At 43.5% G+C, this 21785-nt stretch overlaps 2 protein-coding genes across 4 annotated transcripts; both read left to right on the top strand.

Moving 5' to 3' along the window:
* On the top strand, positions 1133-17475 carry LOC8069725. Of its 2 annotated transcripts, none has more exons than XM_021446123.1 (7): positions 1133-1326; positions 15867-16001; positions 16129-16191; positions 16336-16383; positions 16473-16532; positions 16867-16924; positions 17013-17475. In XM_021446123.1, exons 2-7 carry the CDS (start codon positions 15879-15881, stop codon positions 17099-17101), a joined length of 441 nt encoding a protein of 146 aa, XP_021301798.1. In that variant the 5' UTR covers positions 1133-1326; positions 15867-15878; the 3' UTR covers positions 17102-17475. The 2 variants fall into 2 exon arrangements, with proteins under 2 accessions (XP_021301798.1, XP_002442433.1); XM_002442388.2 differs by lacking the exon at positions 1133-1326 and adding an exon at positions 13433-13710.
* Positions 6562-12316, top strand: LOC8076624 (putative pentatricopeptide repeat-containing protein At5g43820). Of its 2 annotated transcripts, XM_021446122.1 has the most exons (5): positions 6562-6815; positions 8092-8281; positions 9283-11375; positions 11702-11894; positions 11996-12316. In XM_021446122.1, the coding sequence occupies exon 3, from the start codon at positions 9534-9536 to the stop codon at positions 11139-11141; it is 1608 nt and encodes a 535-aa protein (XP_021301797.1). In that variant the 5' UTR covers positions 6562-6815; positions 8092-8281; positions 9283-9533; the 3' UTR covers positions 11142-11375; positions 11702-11894; positions 11996-12316. The 2 variants fall into 2 exon arrangements, with proteins under 2 accessions (XP_021301797.1, XP_002442432.1); XM_002442387.2 differs by having other exon boundaries at positions 11702-12316.

The following is a 21785-nucleotide window of genomic DNA, read 5'->3' on the forward strand; positions in this document are numbered from 1 at the left end:
ACCATGCATGGAGAGACAAATGAACTGTACCCCGCCATGCATGGCGGCGGGGTACAGCTGCCACGTGACATGCAGCACCAAGAGCTGTTGACGTGTACCTCGTCATGGATCATGGCGGGTTAGAAGTACCTCGTCATGGATCATGGCGGGGTATGTCGAGGCTCACCAAAAGCCACGAGCTGACCCCGCTCGCGCTCTCTCACTCTGTCTCTTGCATCCTCCAATAAGGCCTTGTTTAGTTCCAAATTTTTTTTGGAAATTGATACTGTAGCACTTCCGTTTGTATTTGATAAATATCGTCCAATCATAGACTAACTAGGCTTAAAAGATTCGTCTCGTCAATTCCGACCAAACTGCGCAATTAGTTTTTATTTTCGTCTATATTTAATACTTTATGCATGCGTTTAAATATTCGATGTGACAAAGAATCTGAAAAATTTTATAAAATCTTTTGGGAACTAAACAAGCCTGACATCGCGCATGTGCCAGGGCGTTGCCCGTCAGCATAGGCTGCTGGTCTACGGTCTTGTTTAGTTCTTAGATTTTTTATCACATTGAATCTTTGGACATATGTATGAAGCATTAAATATAGATAAAAATAAAAAACTAATTGCCCAATTTATCTGTAATTTGCAAAATAAATCTTTTAAGCCTAATTAGTTTATAATTGAATAATATTTGTCACATACAAACGAAAAAGTGGTACAGTAACTGTTTTCCAAAATTTTTTTGAACTAAACAAGACTGTACATCGTCTGCGGGTGCTGCTCCATGCCCCGCTTTGATGGACGACGGGGTTGCCTAACCCGCCATGATGGGTGGCGGGGTACACTTTGCCACGTATCCCGCCACGTCAGCAGGCCCCTAGAGGTGCCAGGCCAGGTGACACCTTGACTCCGCCGCCATGTATGACGGGGTACTATTCACTTGCCCCGCCATATATGGTGGCGGGGCTAAACGGACTAGTTTTGAAAATATTTTTAAAATCAGATCAAATTTAAAATATGTGTTAAATTTGGCTAAAAATAAAAAAAAAATTCACCCTCGGCATCCTTGCCGGCTGCCCCACGTGTCCCCCCGTTCCTCTCTCTCCCCACCCGTCCCCGTCCGTCTCTCGCCTGCCTTCGCACGGGTGCGCGTGCGCCGCCCGGTCGACGGCCACGCCACGCCGCGCCGCGCTGCCCAGCTGATCCGGCACCCGCGCTTCCTGGCCGAGCTCCGGATCGACGCCTCCCGCGCCCGTTCCGGGCTCCCCGTCCGCCGCCTCCCCATTCTGCAGCAGGAGACCAGCACCCGCGCCTTCGCCTCGCCGTCGCGCACCCCACGGTATGACTGATGCTGCCTCCCGCCACCTCTCCGTGTAGCCTGTTGCTGTAGACGAGTTCCAGATCGGGAAAGGAACAAATTGCCCTTGTGTCGATTTGTCCGCCTGTGATATGCTGGCAGGGGGCGTGAAGATGCGCGAGATTTGACATTAATTCAACGTTTAGTGTAGTGGACATAGTGTAGTGGACATGATGGATTGACGAATAGAAAATGCCGTATGTTCTTTGTTTGTAGTCAAATACAGTATATTTGAGGACAGTGGAAATGGCATGCTAGCTGTTTGCTTATTGTAGATGGAATTTGTTAGAGGACAGCGCAAATGCGTTGTGCTCTTTGTCGGTAGTGATAGTGCTTTAATGAACTAACTATTTTGTATGTGATTGATGACCACACATGTTAGCGTCAAGTAGGTCTTTTTTGTATACTGCTTGGTAAACACATGTCATGTCGAGGGTGTTCTTTTGTGTAATGCTCTGTAAATGCAGCGAAAACATTCCTGATTATACGGAGTAATTGCAATGTCTTGATCCTACATTTCATTATGAAAGTTGAAACTGCCAAACAAAACAATCACCATTAACCAAACTGTACAAGGCCATGGGGTTCATTTCACGATCAATCAGCCATTCATTACCCACAGGCCACAAACGATGTTTCATGCATTCCACCCTTCAGGTTCAGTATACAGGCCACTAGCTAGCTGGGGGTATCCAAAAATTGGGTTGCTACACAGGCTAGCTTCTCAGATCAATAGCTTTTTAGACCACCAAGTGAGCTTTTTGGATCGGTAGCTTTTGCAAAGGCACCAGCTTCCCCCAAACAGGCCCTGTGGTGGAAGTTTGTTTTGTCATCCAAGACCTATCACTTGTCACCTATTCAAAGTGGAGAGGGCAAGTAGTGCGGTGCTGCTAGTGCACATGCTGGACGGAAAAGTGGCACTGTGGAGCATCTGAATGCTGCTTGGCCCTTGGCTCATAGGAATGGCGACTTATGCCTGAGGATAGAGTGAAACAGCATAACCCCAAGCTACTGTTATAATTGATGTGCATTATTACTTATTTTCAGGAAAATTAGTAAAATGTATCCGTGTACCATCTTTTGGGAGAAAATGCCATATGCATGTATTGGTGCTCATGATGGTATGCATATTTGTATCGATGCTGCATAGACAGTGAATTCAATCTTATGATCGGAGGTGTGTTTGCTGAATTTAGAAAAAAAGGAAGATTTTTGCTCACTGATAATCTCATGTGCTGAACTATGAAAAAATATTGTTAAGTTGAAGGACACAGGAAAAAGATGTCATCCCCTTTCAGCCTTTGTGATGACAATGTAGTAAAGCATGAATGCTTTAAAGAAATGGATGAGTTAACCATTTCCTTTGCACTTGAATTGTTGAGAATTTTAGTTTTGCACTATCAAATGCCTTTTGAGAATTTCTCTCTGCATCCGGCCCATATAGTCCTGCGCCGTTCTTCTTCTTCTTCTTCTTCTTCTTCTTCTTCTTCTTCTTTTGAAATTTGAGTCCTTATCTTTCGTCCATGTGTCAAGTACAAGTTTAAAGATATGATTCAGTTAGATGGTAGGGGTTCAAAAAAAAAAGTTAGTGACAGGGTTTCGTCACCGGTGACACAACTACGGGGCGTCGTGCGCGAGGCAAGCAGATGGTTGTACAAGACACATGAATTTTATTTAGGTTCAGGCTGCAATACCTAGTCATGTTTCGGTGATCAAGTTATTCTCTTGGTAGCTTTGTAATGTTAAAAAAGCAAACTAAGAATTTAGATTTTCATGTTATTCCTACAATAGGAAGATTTTTATAAAAATATATAGATACGCTGGGTGCCACACAAGGAATTGCATGCTTTTGTGGGTGCCACATAAGGAATTGCATGCAACAAACATGAAAATCACCGTGGCAAGAAGCACAGAAATCCTCACTTGCCGGGCACGCTAGATGCATCGATCTGATTTCATCATAAGGAACAGTATCAGGTATTGTGTGCCAATAGAATGCACAACTGCAATCCCTTGTACAATTACCAAGCCAAAAGGCAAATATAGTCTGAAACTCGCACACACACAGTGCTCAGGATCTGGCATGACATTAACCGTAGGGATTCAGAACTGTTCAGATACAGACATGGACGGTTCACTGCTACAGGATTACTAAGGGAAATGGAGAATTGACAGGAGGCGTGGATCGTCCAAACAAAATTGCATATATTATAGAGAGGGTACAAGTCCGGTGATAAATCAATGATTCTGGAGTTTTTGCAGTGGCCGTAGAGAAATTACCATTCTTTTATCAAAACAGGCCGGTTTTGATTCAGGGCAAGTTGGGCCCGCACATGTTCCACGAACGCCTCCTTGCTTTTGATGCTGTCTTCCTCGCTTTTCATGCTTTTGGTGGCCAGCTCTAATTTCTTGAGCCTTGGGAGGGATGCTAGCCCAGAAAACAACCCATCATTGATCATAACATCGTCACAATATCTAAAGTTGAGCATCTCAAGCTTAGGCGTTGCTCCTTGTTTGAACTCCACAGATTTGATCTCACCTCTGTCTGCGGCTGTCTGTGAGCTACAAAGGTCCAGCGCCACTAGACTCGGGAATGCCTCTGGTACGAAATTGAGGAGGAGACCTTGAACATCAAATGCATAACTGTCTAGTGTTAGGATGGCTAGGTCTGATAGATTGCCAAGGAGTTGCATGGTGCCATCAGAATCCGTTAGAAGGGTATACGTTAGTCTTTAGCTTCACAAGGCTGCGGATGCCCATGATCCATGCCGGCATTTTGCCCAGATAGTTCAACAACTCGAGGGTACGGAGGTTACTGGGAGGAGAGAATACGGCATGTGAAAGGCCACTTAAACTACCATTAAGCCCTAATGAAGATACTGACAGTGATTCCAGGTACCTGAGAACCTCTAGAGTGGAACAAAACTCTTGATAATTTTTCTTGTTGATACCGCTGACCACCAACTTGCGCAACTGAGTAAGTTTTTCTATTTCCTTTAGGGCGTTCCCACTTCTGATGCCCTGAATTTTTTTGAGGCCCGGGGCTAGAAAAAAAATCTAGGGCCCTTTATACATTATTAAGTTCCCAAAAACCAAAAAAATTTTAAAATTTTTCGTCACATCGAATCTTACGACACATGCATAAAATACTAAATGTAGTCAAAACCAAAACTAATTACACAGTTTGCCTGTAAATCGCAAAATGAATCTTTTGAGCCTAGTTAGTCCATGATTGGACAATAATTGCCAAATAAAAACGAAAGTGCTTCAGTACCTTAAAAAATTTAGAAACTAAACAAGGCTTAAGGAATTTTTTTGGTTTTAGCTACTGTAGCACTTTTGTTTATATTTGGCAATTATTGTCCAATTATAGACTAACTAGACTCAAAAAATTCGTCTCACAAATTACAGGTAAACTGTGTAATTAGTTATTTCTTTTATCTTTATTTAATGCTCCATGCATGCGTCTAAAAATTCGATGTGATGAGAAATCTTAAAAAAATTTAGAAACTAACAAGGTTGTAGTTGTTGTTATTCTAGAATAAAGGCCTGATTGGTTCCCCTCGCTAAATTTTAGTCACTTTAATAGCTAAACTTTCAAACACACTGACTAAAAAAGAGCTAAAATAGTTTAGTTACACAAGTCACCCAAGAGTAGCTAAAATAGTTTTAGCTGGCTATAATTTAGCAGGAGGAACCAAATAGGGCCTAAATATTCTACATCGTAAGCCAAAACTAAGAAGAAAAAATACTGAATAGTATTGAACAACGTTGAATATCATTATTTAATATAATAGTTCGGAGATGTAGAATAGTACTTGTATATATATACTCATAAATACTTAACTCTACATGCAAAAGCAATATTCATATACAACAATTCATATAAATATACAAATACATTAAAGACTATTGTATGGTTCGCATATTTGGAGTGGGGCCCTGTCTAATTGGGGGCCAGGGCGGCCGCCCTGCTTGCCCGCCTCCAGAGCCGGGCCTGTCCACTCGACCTAGTGTGTGCAAGGCTTTCAGATTCCCCGCACCTCGTGGCAAAGGAGCACCTCTTCCAAAAGGAGTTGCTAAGGCCTTGTTTAGATGTACCAAAAAACCCAAAACTTTACAAGATTTACCATCACATCGAATCTTGCGGCACATGCATGGAGTATTAAATATAGATAAAAATAAAAACTAATTACACAGTTTGTCTGTAAATTGCGAGACGAATCTTTTAAGCCTAGTTACTCCATGATTAGATAATGTTTGTCAAATAAAAACGAAAGTGCTACAGTGTCAAAATCCAAAAATTTTTTGCATCTAAACAAGCCCTAAGCCAGGCATCGCGACGTACCAACATTTAGCACACCTATCATGAGTCTCCTCCATATCCATACCATGACATGAGCAGAATGCTGTACTCTTACTCTTCAGTCTATCAAGGAAATAAACACGATCAGTTCTTAAGCCACCAAGGCGAAGATACTGCAGCTGCTTAAGTTTGACGATGGTCTTCGGCAACATGGTGATCCATGTTAATCTAATATCTAGTGTTTGGAGTTGCTTCATGTTACCCATGGAGTCTGGAAGGTGATAGATACCACGGCATCGTTTTAGAGAAAGGTACCTTAGGTGCACAAGCTTCCCAATATGCTTAAGGTGATGACTACGCAGACCACTTGTGTCTTTCAGGTCCAAAACACGAAGGAACCTCATCTTGTCAGAAATGAAAAACGGCTTCCATTCTCTAAACACTGTTAATGACCGTATACGAGATACATCCACCATTCTCTCAAAATCACCCTACTAGCTGGTCCCCTTTCCAATTGGCACTTACTTCTAGTAAGGCATTGTTTGGATGTAGTCGGATTCACGTTAATCCACATGTGTTGATGTGGATTTGTGTGGAACTTGAACTAAATTTCACTCCACCCACACCAACACATATGGATTGAAGTGAATCCGATAACATCCAAACAAGACCTAAAGGTGGCGTGACATCCCATTTGTGTTTGAGCTGCATCATAGGCCACGTCACGGACTTGATTCACCCAGGTCAATAATGCTCACAGTCACAGCTACCGGGCTCCCCAGGAAACGAACTTAGCCAGGCCCAATGGCAGCCTTGTTCACAATGGACAAGGCCGTGTTGGGCCTCCGGAGGGACGCCGGCCGGACTTCTTCTGCGCATAAGCTGCCCGACGGAGCCGCCGCAACGCTGCCACCCCGACGCCGTCCATCTGAGCGCCGTCGCCGCGCTGCGGACCTGCGGTGCCCCCCCGGAGTTGGGCTCCGCTAGGCCGCTGTACCGCCCGTCCCCGTCCTCCAGCACAGCTGCAGCGTGGTCTGGCAGGCAGCGCCCCTGCCCCTGCGCAAGTGGCCAGGGCCCGCCTTCCGACGCCGCTGCTCTAGTGCCCTGCATCTGCTCCTGCTGCTCTACCTCTGCTAACTGTCGACTGCTGCTCTGCGTATCTCTGGTGAGTAATTGGTGATTGTCAAATAGAATTTGTGATTGAGCATATACATGCCGCGTAGAAGAGTTTCTGGTATACTATAGGAACTTGCGCTAGTGTGCTCGGGAGAAAAAAAAAAGTAGAAGCATTTCTGCCACCTTCCTTTTGCAGCTAAATCTTATGTGATTTTAGTAGAGGCACAGGATGCAGCTCAGTTTCATGGTATTTCTTGAAGCGTGTGGTGTGACAGCTATTACTATGAGGGGAATAAAACTCACCAAATTGGTACCATCAGTGCCATAATACGAAGAGAGTAAAGAACTATTGAAAAGCAGTTGGCCAATTTCCCCCCTTTATGGTTTGGGTCTCGAGAGTGACAAGAAATGGTGAGATTGTTGAAGATAGCATATCTCATTGGCTAAAAATGATGCACGTAAAGCTAAAGCCCTAGACTAGTATTGTAATCTTCTTTTTTTTTTAGATCAAAGGCACTCGCCCGGCTTTATTACAAAACTTAACAGCCAATGATCTCAGTGCTGGGGCTACCAGCTTACAAGGTACTGAAAAAGGAATGCGGCGACTCCAAAAGTCTTAACCTTTTCTTATGTCTGGACAATTCATATTTTCATGTTTTGCACGTTTCAAACTTATTTGTTGAGTTTACGGAATTATGATACCTTTTAGTACCCTTGGTATAGTATCTCTTAGAGATGCTACAAAACTACTCCCTCCGTACATTAGTCTCCTTTGTTTAAGCCTTGTGCACAGAGACCAAGGAGCATGAATGACTCACGTCTTTTCAATAAATCATTGTGGACTTGTGGTCCAATTAATCTAATTAATGTGCATACCTGCATGCAACCAAGGAGCAGCCAAGATGGCCTAGGTCCTCCATGGACACGTGTGCATGCACCCAATGAATGGCCAACATGCATGCAAGACATAACCATAATTATAGCCGGTCACCTCAAGATGATGGAGATAATTGGAATTTTTTTTTGCTTAAATGATTGAGATAAATGGACGGAGGGAGTATAACGGAGGGAGCTTTCAATGCTATTTTTCTAAAGCTGAATCTTTGGATGCTATTTTTCTAAACTCCGGTTCTTTCAATGGTATAGATCCAATTTTCCCTATCTCTTTTTGTGTTATTTTTTACTTATATACTAAAATCGTTTAAAGAATTTTGTAGCTGTACTGAAGATTCTACCGGATTTTGTTTTTTATTCTGTTGTATTGCGTATTAATTTTTTGGTTACATATATCCTGATTGAGATCTGCATGGAGCCACCCCCTGCAGCGAAGAAAGCAAAGGAGAGGCCATGGATGACGATAAGCAAATGGCTAGCGGCGACGAGGATCCCCATTCTGTTGCGCCCTAGTGCTCCGCTCCAGCATTTCCTCCTGTGTCCATAAGCTCCGCTCTGTTTTGGGCCCTTCGACTTGAAGAAGAAGGATCCCCTCCTCCCCTCCCTGCACCTCGCCAAGAGGTATGGATCCACATCCTCTGTTTCTTTTCTTCCCCTTCCTGATTGAGTGTTTCATTTGGCAAGACACACAGATAGCGAGGTTCGATTAGACATGGCGGTTGTTCTTTCTGGAAAAAAAATTGGAATTATTCTTTGTTAGTGAAATAGTGATATCTTTTGTCTCGCGCTACTACAAGTAGCTGAAATATAAGGTGGATCAGATCTATCCATTCAGTGGTTGGTGCACTGTGTTGTGCATATCAATGTTGCAGACTTGCAGGTGCAAAAAGTGCAGTAGTATCTTGAGCCCATGCTGGTAAAGAACGCAACTCTTGCAAAACTGTTCTTCAGAAGCTAGTTTTGTTTCTTTAAGAAAATTTTATTGTCAGCTTTTCTCACTGAGGCTACAGTGCAGTTTATGTGATTCCGGAAAAGGAAGGTCACTCTTCATGGCTTGGTAGGATTAAAGGCTCGTCCTTTTTAATTAAAAAACATATACTTGTTTCTGGAACAAATGAGAAACATATGTAGGCAGTAGCAGCTCTACTTTCTGTTAAGAGTGAGAACATGGGGAGCAGGGGAATAGAGTTATGTGTTTTATGGAGAGCTGATCTAACCATGTTCAAGTGAGTGCCGCTTTCAGTAGTTTGCAGTCGTGAGTGAGTGCTTCTTGCTCTCTCACCCTTCAGCGTCAATTTAACAAAACCACATTTCCTGTGAAGCTTGCCTTCACCATCATTTCCCATTGGATGCTGCTTTGGTAAAATTGGATTTCAGTTTTTAGGGTATGGAGATTCTCTTGCGGAGCAAGGTCTATAATATTGTACATCTATTTAGCAGCTTCTGTGCTTTTTGAATAATCTGATTGAAATTACTCATTCATGTGAGAATGGAGAATCATCAGTTGTAGTTGATTAGATGAAAATGAATTCTCCTCATCCCTGGTTAGCTTGAGAAACCTTTCTGCAAGCTCTAAACCTTTATGTTTTGACTAATTTCAAATATCTCTTGCTGCATGTCAGGTGGGATGGTCTCAAGGATGGGCATGCGTACTGCCACCTGAGGTGGTGTTTGACACGCGGTTCACAAGCTCTGCCTCTCTTGCCATTCCATCTCCGCATCGCCTCTCCCATTCCATCTCTACATCATCTCTCCCAAGCCTCTGCCATTCGCAGCCACGGTCACTGTTGCCCGCGGTGGTTTATTTCCTAGCTCTGACCAGGATTGTCTTCGTGAGCTGGAAGGGGTTGCCATTTGCCAAGGAGGCAAACGGATGGCGGCCCGGCACCTCTTCCTCCAAAGTTGCCGCATCTACTCTACCTCAGCCTCAGCTGAGGACATGGTCATCTCCTCCCTCCGCTTCCTCCCCTCCCCTACCATTACCAATCCACCTCCAATCCCTACTATTCTTCATTCTACCGACTCTCCTCCTGACCCCCATCCACCGCTTACCTCCATGCTCCTATCTGCCGCAGATCGCCTCCGTGGGGTCTTCCTCCGCAAGCCCCCTGGGCGCACTGCGCTCCACCAGGCGCTATCCTCAACAGGCATTGGTGCTGCCATGGCGCTCTCACCAGATGTTCTTGCCAATGTTGTCAACGCCGGCGACCTCAGTGGTGCCGCTACTGTCACTTTCTTCGATTGGGCGGTCACTAATTCCAAGCCTCCCCCATCCGTCCACACCTGCAACATTGTCATCAGGGCATTGGGGAGGAAGAAATTCTTTGATTTTCTGGATGATGCCCTTCAGATCATGCGCAGAAACAACATCTTTCCAGACCTGACCACGCTGGAGATCATCATTGATAGCCTAGTTGCCGCCAGGCATGTCAGTAGGGCTGTTGAGGTGCTCAGTACTGATCAATTTGGATTTGGGATTGGGAAAGCTTGCCACAAAAAGGAGGCATTTACTGTCCTCATCAGGTGTCTTTGCCGGAGGTCACATGTTGGCCTTGCTAGCTCACTCTTGCAAGCTGCTCGTAAGGAGTTGCTTGGTCTTGATTGCAATGTGTACAATGATGTTATGGGTGGCTGGGCGAGGTTTGGGAGTGTTGATAAATTGCAGGAGGTTTGGACAAAGATGCAGGAGGATGGGCTGGTTCCAAATGAGGTTTCACATTGCCATCTAATTGAGGGATTGGGTAGAGCCGGGCAGACTGAAGATGCACTCAGGGAGTTTGAGAATATGGTACATGAGAGATATGGTCCAACTACGATGGCCTACAATGCACTTATTTTCAATTTTATTTCAGTTGGGGATTTGGACAGTTGCATCAAGTATTACAAGGATATGTTGGAAAAGAACTGTCCCCCAAACATTGACACGTACTCCAAGATGGTTAAAGCCTTTTTGAAAGGTCGCAGGGTAGCTGATGCACTCCAAATGTTTGATGATATGTTAGTCCAAGGAGTTCTGCCAAATACTGGGATGATAACATCATTTATCAATCCATTGTGTACATTTGGACCGCCTCACGCTGCTTTGATGATATACAAAAAGAGTAGGAAGGCTGGTTGTGTAATATCCTTGAAAGCTTATAAGCTTTTGCTAGAAAGGCTCGCTAAATTTGGGAAGAGTGGAATTGTTTTGGACATTTGGGAAGAGATGCAGGAGTGCGGATATCAACCTGATAAGGAGATTTACGAGTTTATTGTAAATGGGCTTTGCAATGTGGGTAAGGTTGATGCTGCTGTGTCTGTGGTGGAGGAATCACTTAGGAATGGCTTCTGTCTTGGGAGAGTTGTTTACAGCAAACTGAACAACAAGCTTTTGGAGATGGACAAAGTTGAGACCGCATATAATTTGTTCAAGAAAGTCAAACATGCGCGTGCACTTACTAATTCACGCAATTATTGTCGTGCTAATGGTTGGCATTCCTGAGCATAACCAGTTTGTATGTGGGTGGTAAACCAACAGAAGAGTTGCAGATCTAGTCCGCATTGAGGAATGCAGTTTACATGCATAAACAGAAGAGCATAACCAGTTTGTGGATGCCAAGTGCCAGCTGCCCAGCTCACATCCTGCAGCCAGCATCAAGTGGCCTAGCAATTCAAGTTGGCCAGGACGGCGATGGAGGATGTGAGCTGCAGCACCTGAAGGTCAAAATGGTAGCTGGTATGTGCCTATAACCACAAATTTTATGTATGTATGAGTGCTGTAAGTTATAACCCTTTGTCCCCATACCCTGCTGGCACTTGTCATTTGTCAAAACACATTTAGTATTAGTAATATGATAGATACTAGCAATACACACATGTTTTTACCCTTTTGTTTTAGCTCACTGATTTCCTTCCTCATGCTTATAATTTTATTTTGTGAGTACTATCGAGATTACTATCAATATAATTTGTTTTGTGAGTACTATCGATATGACAAATCTATCTGACTGTCTCTCTCAGCTTCAATTGGCAACAGCATAATGCCTACACATCTTCTTGCAGGCGATGATGTTCAATGTAATCTTCTATATGGACATTTGTTACGCATGAGGAAATATTATTCTGCACTAGTATTCAGGAGATAAAGCTCATGGACACCCGGAGATAAAGCTCATGGACACCCTTCGCCTTTGCCACAGGATGGGATTTTTCGCTTTCACAAGCACGCAGCATTGACTATGGACTGCTCTGACTGGTACGTCAGCATGTTTTGATGAATATTGAATGTAGCTCGTGTGGCCATTCCTTGCTTTGATAAATGACATGATTTATTATTTGCTTCACGTTGGAGAGAAGGTAGCTTCAAACAAGACTTAATCGTCTCCTTCGTCTTCAATGACTTGATTCTTGTTCAATGGGAATTCACAGCACAAATCATGGTTAGTCAGGTCGTTGTGACGAGCTGTAAAGAGGAGTTCTATAATGATTGCGTCTCAGGCATATTTAAATCAGAGAAGATGAATTGCATGTTTCTTCTCTCGGTTATGTTTCTTACTGATGTAAATTTAACTTTTTTTTTCCAAGTAGATGATTGAAACTCTATCCAAAAAAAAGAAGAAGATGATTGAAACAAATATATACTCTGTTTCCAGTCCAATTATTAGCTGCAGCTGCTCCTTTTGTTTTGTGTCCAATGCTTGCCTCAGTGTATACCTTTTTTTTCTTGTATACACTCCTTGTTCAAGTATACTCCCTTCTTGCACCGAAGGATGATGATGATGTGTTTGAGAACAAGTTGCCTGTACACTGACCTAACTGAGTCAAGGTGCTTCAAAGGAACCTCTGTAAACTTTTTTTTTAGGAGAAGGAACATCTGAAAACTGAAATTGCTTTTCGTCGAGTTGGACCTATGGACTATGACTGGCCATTGATTTTCACCTGGGCCGTCCATTTGTGCTGGGCCAGGCTTTCTTGGCATGCGGCCGGCTGTTATGCCCTCGGCAGAGGCCCTGTGACGTTGATAGGTGGGTCCCAAAAAAAGGAATAATGTCTCAAGCGGATTCTTTTGCACCCAAATATACAAACAATAATAATGTTTATGCTGCATAATAAGTATATCTATATTAGTTATAAATAAATTGCCATAATAAATCTATTTGAAGATATAAATATTGATATCATTTTTCATAAACACAGTCAAATTTAGAATTACTTACTTGACTTAAAAAGAGGCAATGGTCGAAGTCAACACGAGCTACTAGGCATGAAACAAAAGCAGAGTAATCTTGTATCGTTTCATCTACAAGTTAAATTCATATAGCAGTATAACATAATACTCTCTCCATTCTCAAAAAATATATAAACTTGACTAGATTGGGGATACGTTAGACTTTTGAAGTTTGACTAAATTTATATAAAATAATATTTAGTATTTATTTTTTAAAAATATATTTTATAAAAAAATATATATTACAATTAATTTAATAATATTTATTTAGTACCAAAATATTAGTATTTTTTTTCATGAATTTAGTTAAATTTAAAATTGTTTGGTTTTTAAAGATGAGAATTGTATTTTTGTGAGTAACTAATCGACACTTCGACAGAGAAGCGATGCATTTCAGCCGGCGAGAGAGTAGATATGGATTGTGAGTAAAAGTCCAACAACATACTAATAACTAAAATTAAATTAGTAAATCGGATTAAGTGTAGATATGCCCATGCGAACCAATGAAATTACCCGCTTGTGCCATTCCTCAAATACCCCCGCCCCCCGCACGCAACCCTCGGCATCCTTGCCGGCTGCCCCACCGTGTCCCCCCCGTTCCTCTTCCTCCCCACCCGTCCCCCTCCCCGTCCGTCTCTCGCCTGCCTTCGCACGGGTGCGCCGCCCGGTCGACGGCCACGTCACGCCGCGCCGCGCTGCCCAGCTGATCCGGCACCCGCTCTTCCTCGCCGAGCTCCGGATCGACGCCTCCCGCGCCCGTTCCGGGCTCCCCATCCGCCGCCTCCCCATTCTGCAGCAGGAGACCAGCACCCGCGCCTTCCCCCTCGCCGTCGCGCGCCCCACGGTATGACTGGTGCTGCCTCCCGCCACCTCTCCGTTTAGCCTGTTGCTGTAGACGATTTCCAGATCGGGAAAGGAGTAAATTGCCTTTGTGTCGATTTGTCCGCCCTGTGAGATGCTGGCAGGGGGCGTGAAGATGCGCGAGATTTGGCATTAATTCAACGTTTACTGTAGTGGACATGATGGATTGACGAATAGCAAATGCCTTGTGTTCTTTGTTTATAGCCAAATATGTTCAAAGGACAGTGGAAATGGCATGCTAGCTGTTTTGCTTGTTGTAGATGAGATTTATTCGAGGACAGTGCAAATGCGCTGTGCTCTTTGTCGGTAGTGATAGTGCTTTAATGAACTAACGATTTTGTATGTGATTGATGACCACACATGTTAGCGTCAAGTAGGTCTTTTTGTATACTGCTTGGTAAACACATGTCATGTCGAGGGTGTTCTTTTGTGTAATGCTTTGTAAATGCAGTGAAAACATTCCTGATTATATGGAGTAATTGCAATGTCTTGATCCTACATTTCATTATGAAAGTTGAAACTGTCAAACAAAACAATCACTATTAACCAGACTGTACAAGGCCATGGGGTTCATTTCAGCCATTCATTACCCACAGGCCACAAAGTGCATTCCACCCTTCAGGTTCAGTGTACAGGCCACTAGCTAGCTGGGTATCCAAAATTTGGGTTGCTAAACAGGCTAGCTTCTTGGACCACAAAGTGAACCTTTTGGATCAGTAGCTTTTGCAAAAACACTGGCTTCCCCCAAACAGGCCCTGTGATGGAAGTTTGTTTTTGTCGTCCAAGACCTATCACTTGTCACCTATTGAAAGTGCAGAGGGCAAGTAGGACGGTGCTGATAGAGCAAGTGCTGGCCAGAAAAAAATGGCACTGTGGAGCATTTGAAATGCTGCTTGGTCAAGGCTCATAGGAGTGGCAGCTTATGCCTGGGGATAGAGCGAAACAGCATAATCGCAAGCTAATATATTCTTCCTGCTGTTATAATTGATGTGCATTATTACTTATTTTCTGGAAACTTAGTAAAATGTATCCATGTAACATCTTTTGGGAGAAAATGCCGTATCCATGTATTGGTGTTGATGTCCTGATGATGATACACGTATCTGTGCCGATGCTGCATAGACAGCGAATTCAATCCTGTGATAGGAGATGTGTTTGCTGAATTTTAGGAAAAAAGGAAGATTTTTGCTCACTGATAATCTCACGTGCTGAACTATGAAAAAAATTATCATTAAGTTATAAGGACACAGGAAAAAGATGTCATTCCCTTTCGGCCTTTGTGATGACAATGTAGTAAAACATGAATGCTTTAAAGAAATGGATGAGTTAACCATTTCCTTTACACTTGATTTGTTCAGAATTTTATTTTTGCACTATCAAATTCCTTTTGACTTAGTTTCTGCATTTAATAGTTCAAACCAAAGTACCAAACAATCTGGTAACATGAGCCTGCATATTTTGATACATAAATTGGTCTGCCAGCTGGTGAAGTCTTGTTATCGAGGAGTTGCCATCAAATCCGTAGCACATAATTTGCTTGGTTCATTTGGCTACTGGAAGTTATACCAATGCAGAACAACAAAGTCTTATGGTGACTATGACAAAATCCAGCATATTTTCTAGACTGTCTTGTAGATACGGACAGTAGATAATCTCTGGTATATTTGGTAGTGGTTAAAACTAGTGTTGGCTGTGCGGGCGTGTTCCACCTCTGCAGCGCGCATGCGAACCGCGTCGCTAGGGGCTGTGCCATGGACTGTGGTGGCGGCAGGAGGAGTCCCAGACATAGGTTTGCAGTCACCATTCTTCTGTGGTGCCATTCACTTTGTCAGACATTGTTCTTATATTAATCTTCTGTTGAAGGCGGTTTAGTGTTGAAATTTTGAATTCATTCTCATAACTGAGTTTTGATGGAAAATCAATGTTGGGTGTAGTATTTAATTTATGGTGATGCTCTCCTGATATGCCATAAAGGAAAATAAATTTATTATTTTTTAAGAAAATATGAGCATGTGGTAATCTAGAATTATTTCTCTCGCATATGTGCATCTGTTACCAGTTGTACATCGTAAATTATCCCAATCACCATCTTGATTCATGAATATGAGCTAATCATGAAGTTGAACTCTTCTCTTGCAGCTCAATTTTACTATGTCTGGGATGGCATCTGATGATGCACCTGCTCAAGTGAGTGTTGAAGGAGATGTTTCAGATAAAAAAGTAGAAGTTCAAGACCAGAATGAAGTGAGTGGGATGCCCTCACGACAAGAGGAGGTACTGTCTTTTTGGCATCACCATTTCTTCTTCTTGTGTGTATTTATAGTATTCGCACAGCCTTTGTTTCATGTACTTGTATGGTTTGCCTTCTAACTGGCTCACTGCTACTTATGTGTTTTTGCAGGAGGCGGTAATTAAGAAAAAGTATGGAGGAATATTACCCAGAAAGACTCCACTTATATCTAAGGTCAATAACATTACCTTATGATGTCACTGTTTCTCTCTATATATTTAAATTGTGTGATGTTTTGTTGTATATAAATAGGTGTAGAGCATATTTACATTCTTTTTCACTATACTAATATGATCTTAAATTGAAACATCTTATCAGGACCATGAACGAGCTTACTTTGATTCTGCTGATTGGGCTCTAGGAAAGGTAATAGATTTTCTCCCTAATATAATTGAATTTGATATTAATCATTCAGAGAAATGTGATATATGTTCTTGTCTTTTTTGCTCTTTCAGCAAGGTGGTGTCCCCAACAAGCCTAAAGGTCCTCTTGAAGCACTTCGACCAAAGCTTCAGGTAGCAACTTCTACCCACACCAGATGCATGATAGTCTATTCACTAAAAGCACGGGGCAAATGGTCGAAGAAAAATCCCAGGCTTTTTTATTGTAAGATAGTTCCAGATCCATATAATTGTCTTGTAGCATATGGACTATCAAAGTTGATATGGGAGGCAGTATTGATACATTATATGTCCTAATTATTTGATACTTTATACTTATATAAGCTTGAGACCACATCATAACCCTGTAGCAAGTCCCATATACAGGAATTATGTGTCCTAATTACATTTTATGTCATGCCAAGTTAATTTCTTGACTTGAATGTTTCCACATCAATTCTGCTCTCAGCCTACTCAACAGAATGCCCGTGCCCGTCGAACTTCATATGCATCTGCGGACAGTGATGGTACTCCTTTCTTCTACTAGCTACTCAGTAATCTTTTGACATTTATATTTCCTATGTACCACATATGACCTTTTTTTTTTCATCGCAGAGACTTTGAACTTGTCTCCTGAGGATCTGATCCCGCAAGGAGAGCCCAGCCAGCAAGGAGAACCTGTCGAGGACAAGAACAAGGAATAAGCATGCTCAGCATAGCTGTTGTGTACTCCTTTTATACAGAAGATGCCATTTGCCGCCCTCACACTAAAAAACTTTTTTGCCTTGATAATAAGTAGTGTGGACTCAGTCCAACAATCCCGTTGAGGGTGAGGTTGAGATGTGCAGATTGAACTGGATGTGAGATGTGGTATATGCAGTATCCGCTACACTGGGCTGTTGGCGTCCTTGCGACGCCTGAAACAATGTTGCTGGCGATTTTTACATTGCTGTACCTGAACGACCTGTATGCAAACACATGCAAATTCGATGATCAGAGACTCGAAACTCCCGTCGAGGTCGAGCTGAAGAAGTTGCTATAATAATAAATAATAATATAGACTTGTTCTGATGCCACCTAGATGCATCGCAATGTTTTTTTTTTTTTTTTGAAATCGCAATGCTTTTATTTGCACGTTGCGCTGCAACGGTCTGGCTATGTTGTTATTCGCCTGTTTGGCTGTGGTACTGGTGATACTGTTCTCTGCATATGAGCTTCTGCGACCCTGAGCTCCTACATGTATGCATATTTTGTTTGGATTTCCTGTGCTGGCTACCTAATAATCACAGAATGTGCGATCTGAGAGATGACAGTGACCCTCAATTCTGTAAAGAATCTGCCCATGAAGCTAGAAATACAAGAAGGGAGACCAAAGAATCTGCCCATGAAGCTAGAAATGCAAGAAGGCTCCCTCGTCCCTCCTCAAGATGGCAACGGGGCTATCCCCGCCGGGTTTGAACGGAACGTTCTCTTCCCCGACTGGATCAAAACTCTCCGCTCCCCGTCCCCGTCCCCGCCATCGGGGTCACATTTTCCCCGTCCCCGAACGGGGATTTCATCCCCGTCATGTTTTTCATCCCCGATAAATCCCCAACAAATATATTGCTAGTGAAAGGATCAAGATGCCCAAGAGGGGGGGTGAATTGGGCTTCTCTAAAAATTTAAGCAACCTATAAGCTCCAATTCCACCCCTTGTGCCTAGTGTGACCTAGAGAGCTACCGGATAAAAAGTTTTGCAACCTAGTTCCAATCCTATTCTAGCATGGCAATTCTAAAAATGTAAAAGCACAAAGTAAATGCTAGAAAGTAAAGTTGTAGTGGAAGAAAGTGCTCGGCGATGTTTTGCCGAGGTATCGGAGAGTCGCCACTCTTCACTAGTCCTCGTTGGAGCACCCGCGCAAGGGTCTTGCTCCCCCTTGATCCGCGCAAGGACCAAGTGCTCTCTACGGGCTGATTCTTCGACACTCTGTCGCGGTGAATCGCCCAAAACCGCTCACAAGCTTGACACGAGCCACCCACAAGAACTCCGGGTGGTCTTCGTGCCTCCAATCACCACCGAACCGTCTAGGTGATGGCGATCACCAAGAGTAACAAGTAAAGAACTCTCACTTGACCCAAACAAGGCTCTAGAGAGTGGTGGATGCACACTTGACTCTTGGAACTCACTAGAGAGGGATTCTCTCAAGAAATCACTCAAATCTCAATCCTCTCTAGGCTCTTGCTAGTCTCTTGCTCCACAACAAGTTTCTCTGATGTTCAAATGGGCAAGAGACCTTTCATGGACGAGGTGGAGGAGTATAAATACTATCCACGAAGTCCAAAGGTCAGCCAACCGTTTTTCACTAAAAACGGGGTCACCGGACGCACATTATGTTGCACCGGATGCACGGCACCGAGCGTCCGGTGCTCCATAACGGCTAACTGTACTTTCTTCGGACAGGTCACCGGACGCTAACTTCCAGCGTCCGGTGCACCGTCCAGTGCTCGGGGAAGATTTACATGCTCCCTGCGTATGGGACCGGACGCTACCCGGTGCGTCCGGTGCTAGCGTCCGGTGCTCGGGGCAGGTTTGCAACCTCCCTGGGTATGGGACCGGACGCTGCCCGGTGAGTCTGGTGCCAGCGTCCGGTGCCTAACCCTAAGCACGACACTGTTCCAACGGCTAAGGACCTCACCGGACGCACTCACAGAGCGTCCGGTGCCCCATTGGGCACCCTAACTTCGTCGAAACGCGATCGCTCCAAAACGAAGTTAGTTCCTCTCGATCTAAGGACTATCTCTGAGCTGCCTAGTGCTAGGTTTACCAAGTGTGCACCACACGTAAACCTAAAGCCTTGCCTAAGTCAAGCTACTAGATCAAAGCCCCTCTTAATAGTACGGTCAAAGGAAAACAAAGTCCTAAACTACTCTAAGTGCCCTTCTTCACCATGTGGCACTTAGACCTAGTCTAGTCTTGACGATGTCCATCCATCCTTTGAAAACCGAAACGATTTCCACTATTAAGTAGGCATGTACGTCCCTGTCCATCGAGTACCTATTTACCATGACCTTACCTATGACTTTGCCTCTGCAAAACACATGTTAGTTATAGTAATCAACAATGTCATTAATCACCGAAATCACTAGGGGCCTAGATGCTCTTTTAGCTAGCAGCAGAACATTTTAAGATATAAATTCAACACAAGTAAAAAGTCTCAATATAGTAGCACCACTGCAACCACGACAGATTCACATAGTTCAGCTTCAATCAGTAAATAAACATCCAGATCCAAAATCCAAACGCCATCCCTGGGAGAGCCGCGGCCCCAGCAGCAGCACTGCAGCACCTTGAAGGGCACCACGTAGAGCACTAGCACCGCCAGCGGCCACACCATGACACCACCACAAACACCGCCGTCGTGTGTGAGTCCCGCCACGACAGCAGCGCCTCCACGTGCTCCCCTGTGCCGCCATGTCGCATAGCAGTCTAGCACTCGGCCATGGCGCGCAGCCGCACATCAGCAGGGCACGACGAGCGGAGGGCGAGAGGCCATCGAACTTCTCATCTAGCTCGTCAGGGCTTCTGGAGGCCGGGGGAAGGGAGAGGGGGGCGGCGGGCCGGTGGCTGAGCTCTTAGAGCCATGGGGGAGGAGGGAGGGGGCGGCGGGCCGGCGGCGGAGCTCTCAGAGCCATGGGGGAGGAGGGAGGGGGCGGCGGAGGAGCTCTCAAAGCCATAGCTCGCGCGGTAGCCGGTAGGGGAAAGAAGTGCGAGCGGTAAGAAAGTGCGGCGCCTGGAGGAAAGGGGCGGTGGGGAGGAGCTCTTGGGTTTCACAATATATATATATATATATATATATATATATATATATATATATATATATATATATATATATATACGGTAGCGCTATTCTACACCCTAGGTGTAGAATATTATTGTACACCGTAAGTCAAAACTGAGAAGAAAAAATACTGAACAGTAGTGAACAACGTTCAGTATCATTCATAAGTACACCTAAGACACTGAAATACTGAAAAATACTGAAATACAAGTACTGAACAATACTGAATTTTGTTCAGTACAATAGTTTGGTGTAGAATAATATTGTACACCTAGGGTGTAGAATAGCACTTGTATATATATATATATATATATATATATATATATATATATATATATATATATATATATATATATACGGTAGCGCTATTCTACACCGTAAGTCAAAACTGAGAAGAAAAAATACTGAACAGTACTGAACAACGTTCAGTATCATTCATAAGTACACCTAAGACACTGAAATACTGAAAAATACTGAAATACAAGTGCTGAACAATACTGAATTTTGTTCAGTACAATAGTTTGGTGTAGAATAATATTGTACACCTAGGTGTAGAATAGCACTTGTATATATATATATATATATATGAGTATTGGGCTGAATTGATTGGGCCTTATATGGGCTATGGTTTACGGGCTGCAATCGGGGACCCCAACGGGGAACGGGGACGGGGAGGTGGGGAACGTTCCCACCCCCGCTTCACCCGATGGGGCTGAGTTTCAGCCGTTAACGTCCCCGCGGGAGACAAATCCACCCCATTTTCTTTCCCTAATAGAGGAAATCCCCGTCGGGGATCGGGGCCCGTTGCCATCTTGAACTACTCCCTCCTGTTGTTGCAATTCTTCAAGAGTCAAGACTATGTGTGTCAAAGTGAAGTCTGGCTTGTGCAAACCAAACTGCGGTCGTTAAGAAGACGATACAATCTGTGAGATCGAGCAATCAAGAACACAAAAGGAAGTACATGTAGACTTCATCTAGCTGGGCATCAGTGTATATGTAGCCATCAATGGAGACAGCAACCGCGGAGAAGGGTTGATGCTGCCATGCCAAGAGTGCACGGTGACATTCATATTTGTGTACAACAAACACAACTGTACAAGATAATGAAAACGAGTTTATTTATTGGGGCAGCCATTTTTCATGCAGTATGCATGTATATGTGAACGACATCGGTTGTTAGTTTGGCTGATAAGCCATAGTAAAAAGTACTATTAGTAGACTGAAAAGGCTATTTGGATGACCGGTGATAGGTAGACAGGACATGGATGTGTTTGCATATGTTTACGGGGTGAGTGCACATACAGGTAAGTGATTGCATCATTTATTTTTAAGATTTAAAAGCGTTGTTCGGATAAGATGCGTTTGTGTGTGTTTGTTGGGTGAATGCCCGTGCAGTTAGTTGCTTGCTTCTAAAATGAAGCAAACTAATCGTACGTTTAACAAGTGAGGAATCACTCTCGATATTAATTCGAAATAAACGACTTAACTTTCACTTGCACAGAGATATATAGCTAGTACGGCAAAATTATTTAACTTGTGCAGTGCAGTCGTCATGCATGCAGCACCGTTG

Source organism: Sorghum bicolor, chromosome 8 (genome assembly GCF_000003195.3).
Source record: "Sorghum bicolor cultivar BTx623 chromosome 8, Sorghum_bicolor_NCBIv3, whole genome shotgun sequence".
NCBI classification, from domain to species: domain Eukaryota; kingdom Viridiplantae; phylum Streptophyta; class Magnoliopsida; order Poales; family Poaceae; genus Sorghum; species Sorghum bicolor.

Excerpts from the sequence above, each read along its gene's own strand:
- LOC8076624 (XM_002442387.2), top strand. The coding sequence starts at position 9,534 with ATGGCGGCCCGGCACCTCTTCCTCCAAAGTTGCCGCATCTACTCTACC.
- LOC8069725 (XM_021446123.1), top strand. The coding sequence starts at position 15,879 with ATGTCTGGGATGGCATCTGATGATGCACCTGCTCAAGTGAGTGTTGAA. Across the intron at positions 16,002-16,128 it reads TGCCCTCACGACAAGAGGAG|GAGGCGGTAATTAAGAAAAA; the intron begins GTACTGTCTTTT and ends GTGTTTTTGCAG. Across the intron at positions 16,533-16,866 it reads CACTTCGACCAAAGCTTCAG|CCTACTCAACAGAATGCCCG; the intron begins GTAGCAACTTCT and ends TTCTGCTCTCAG.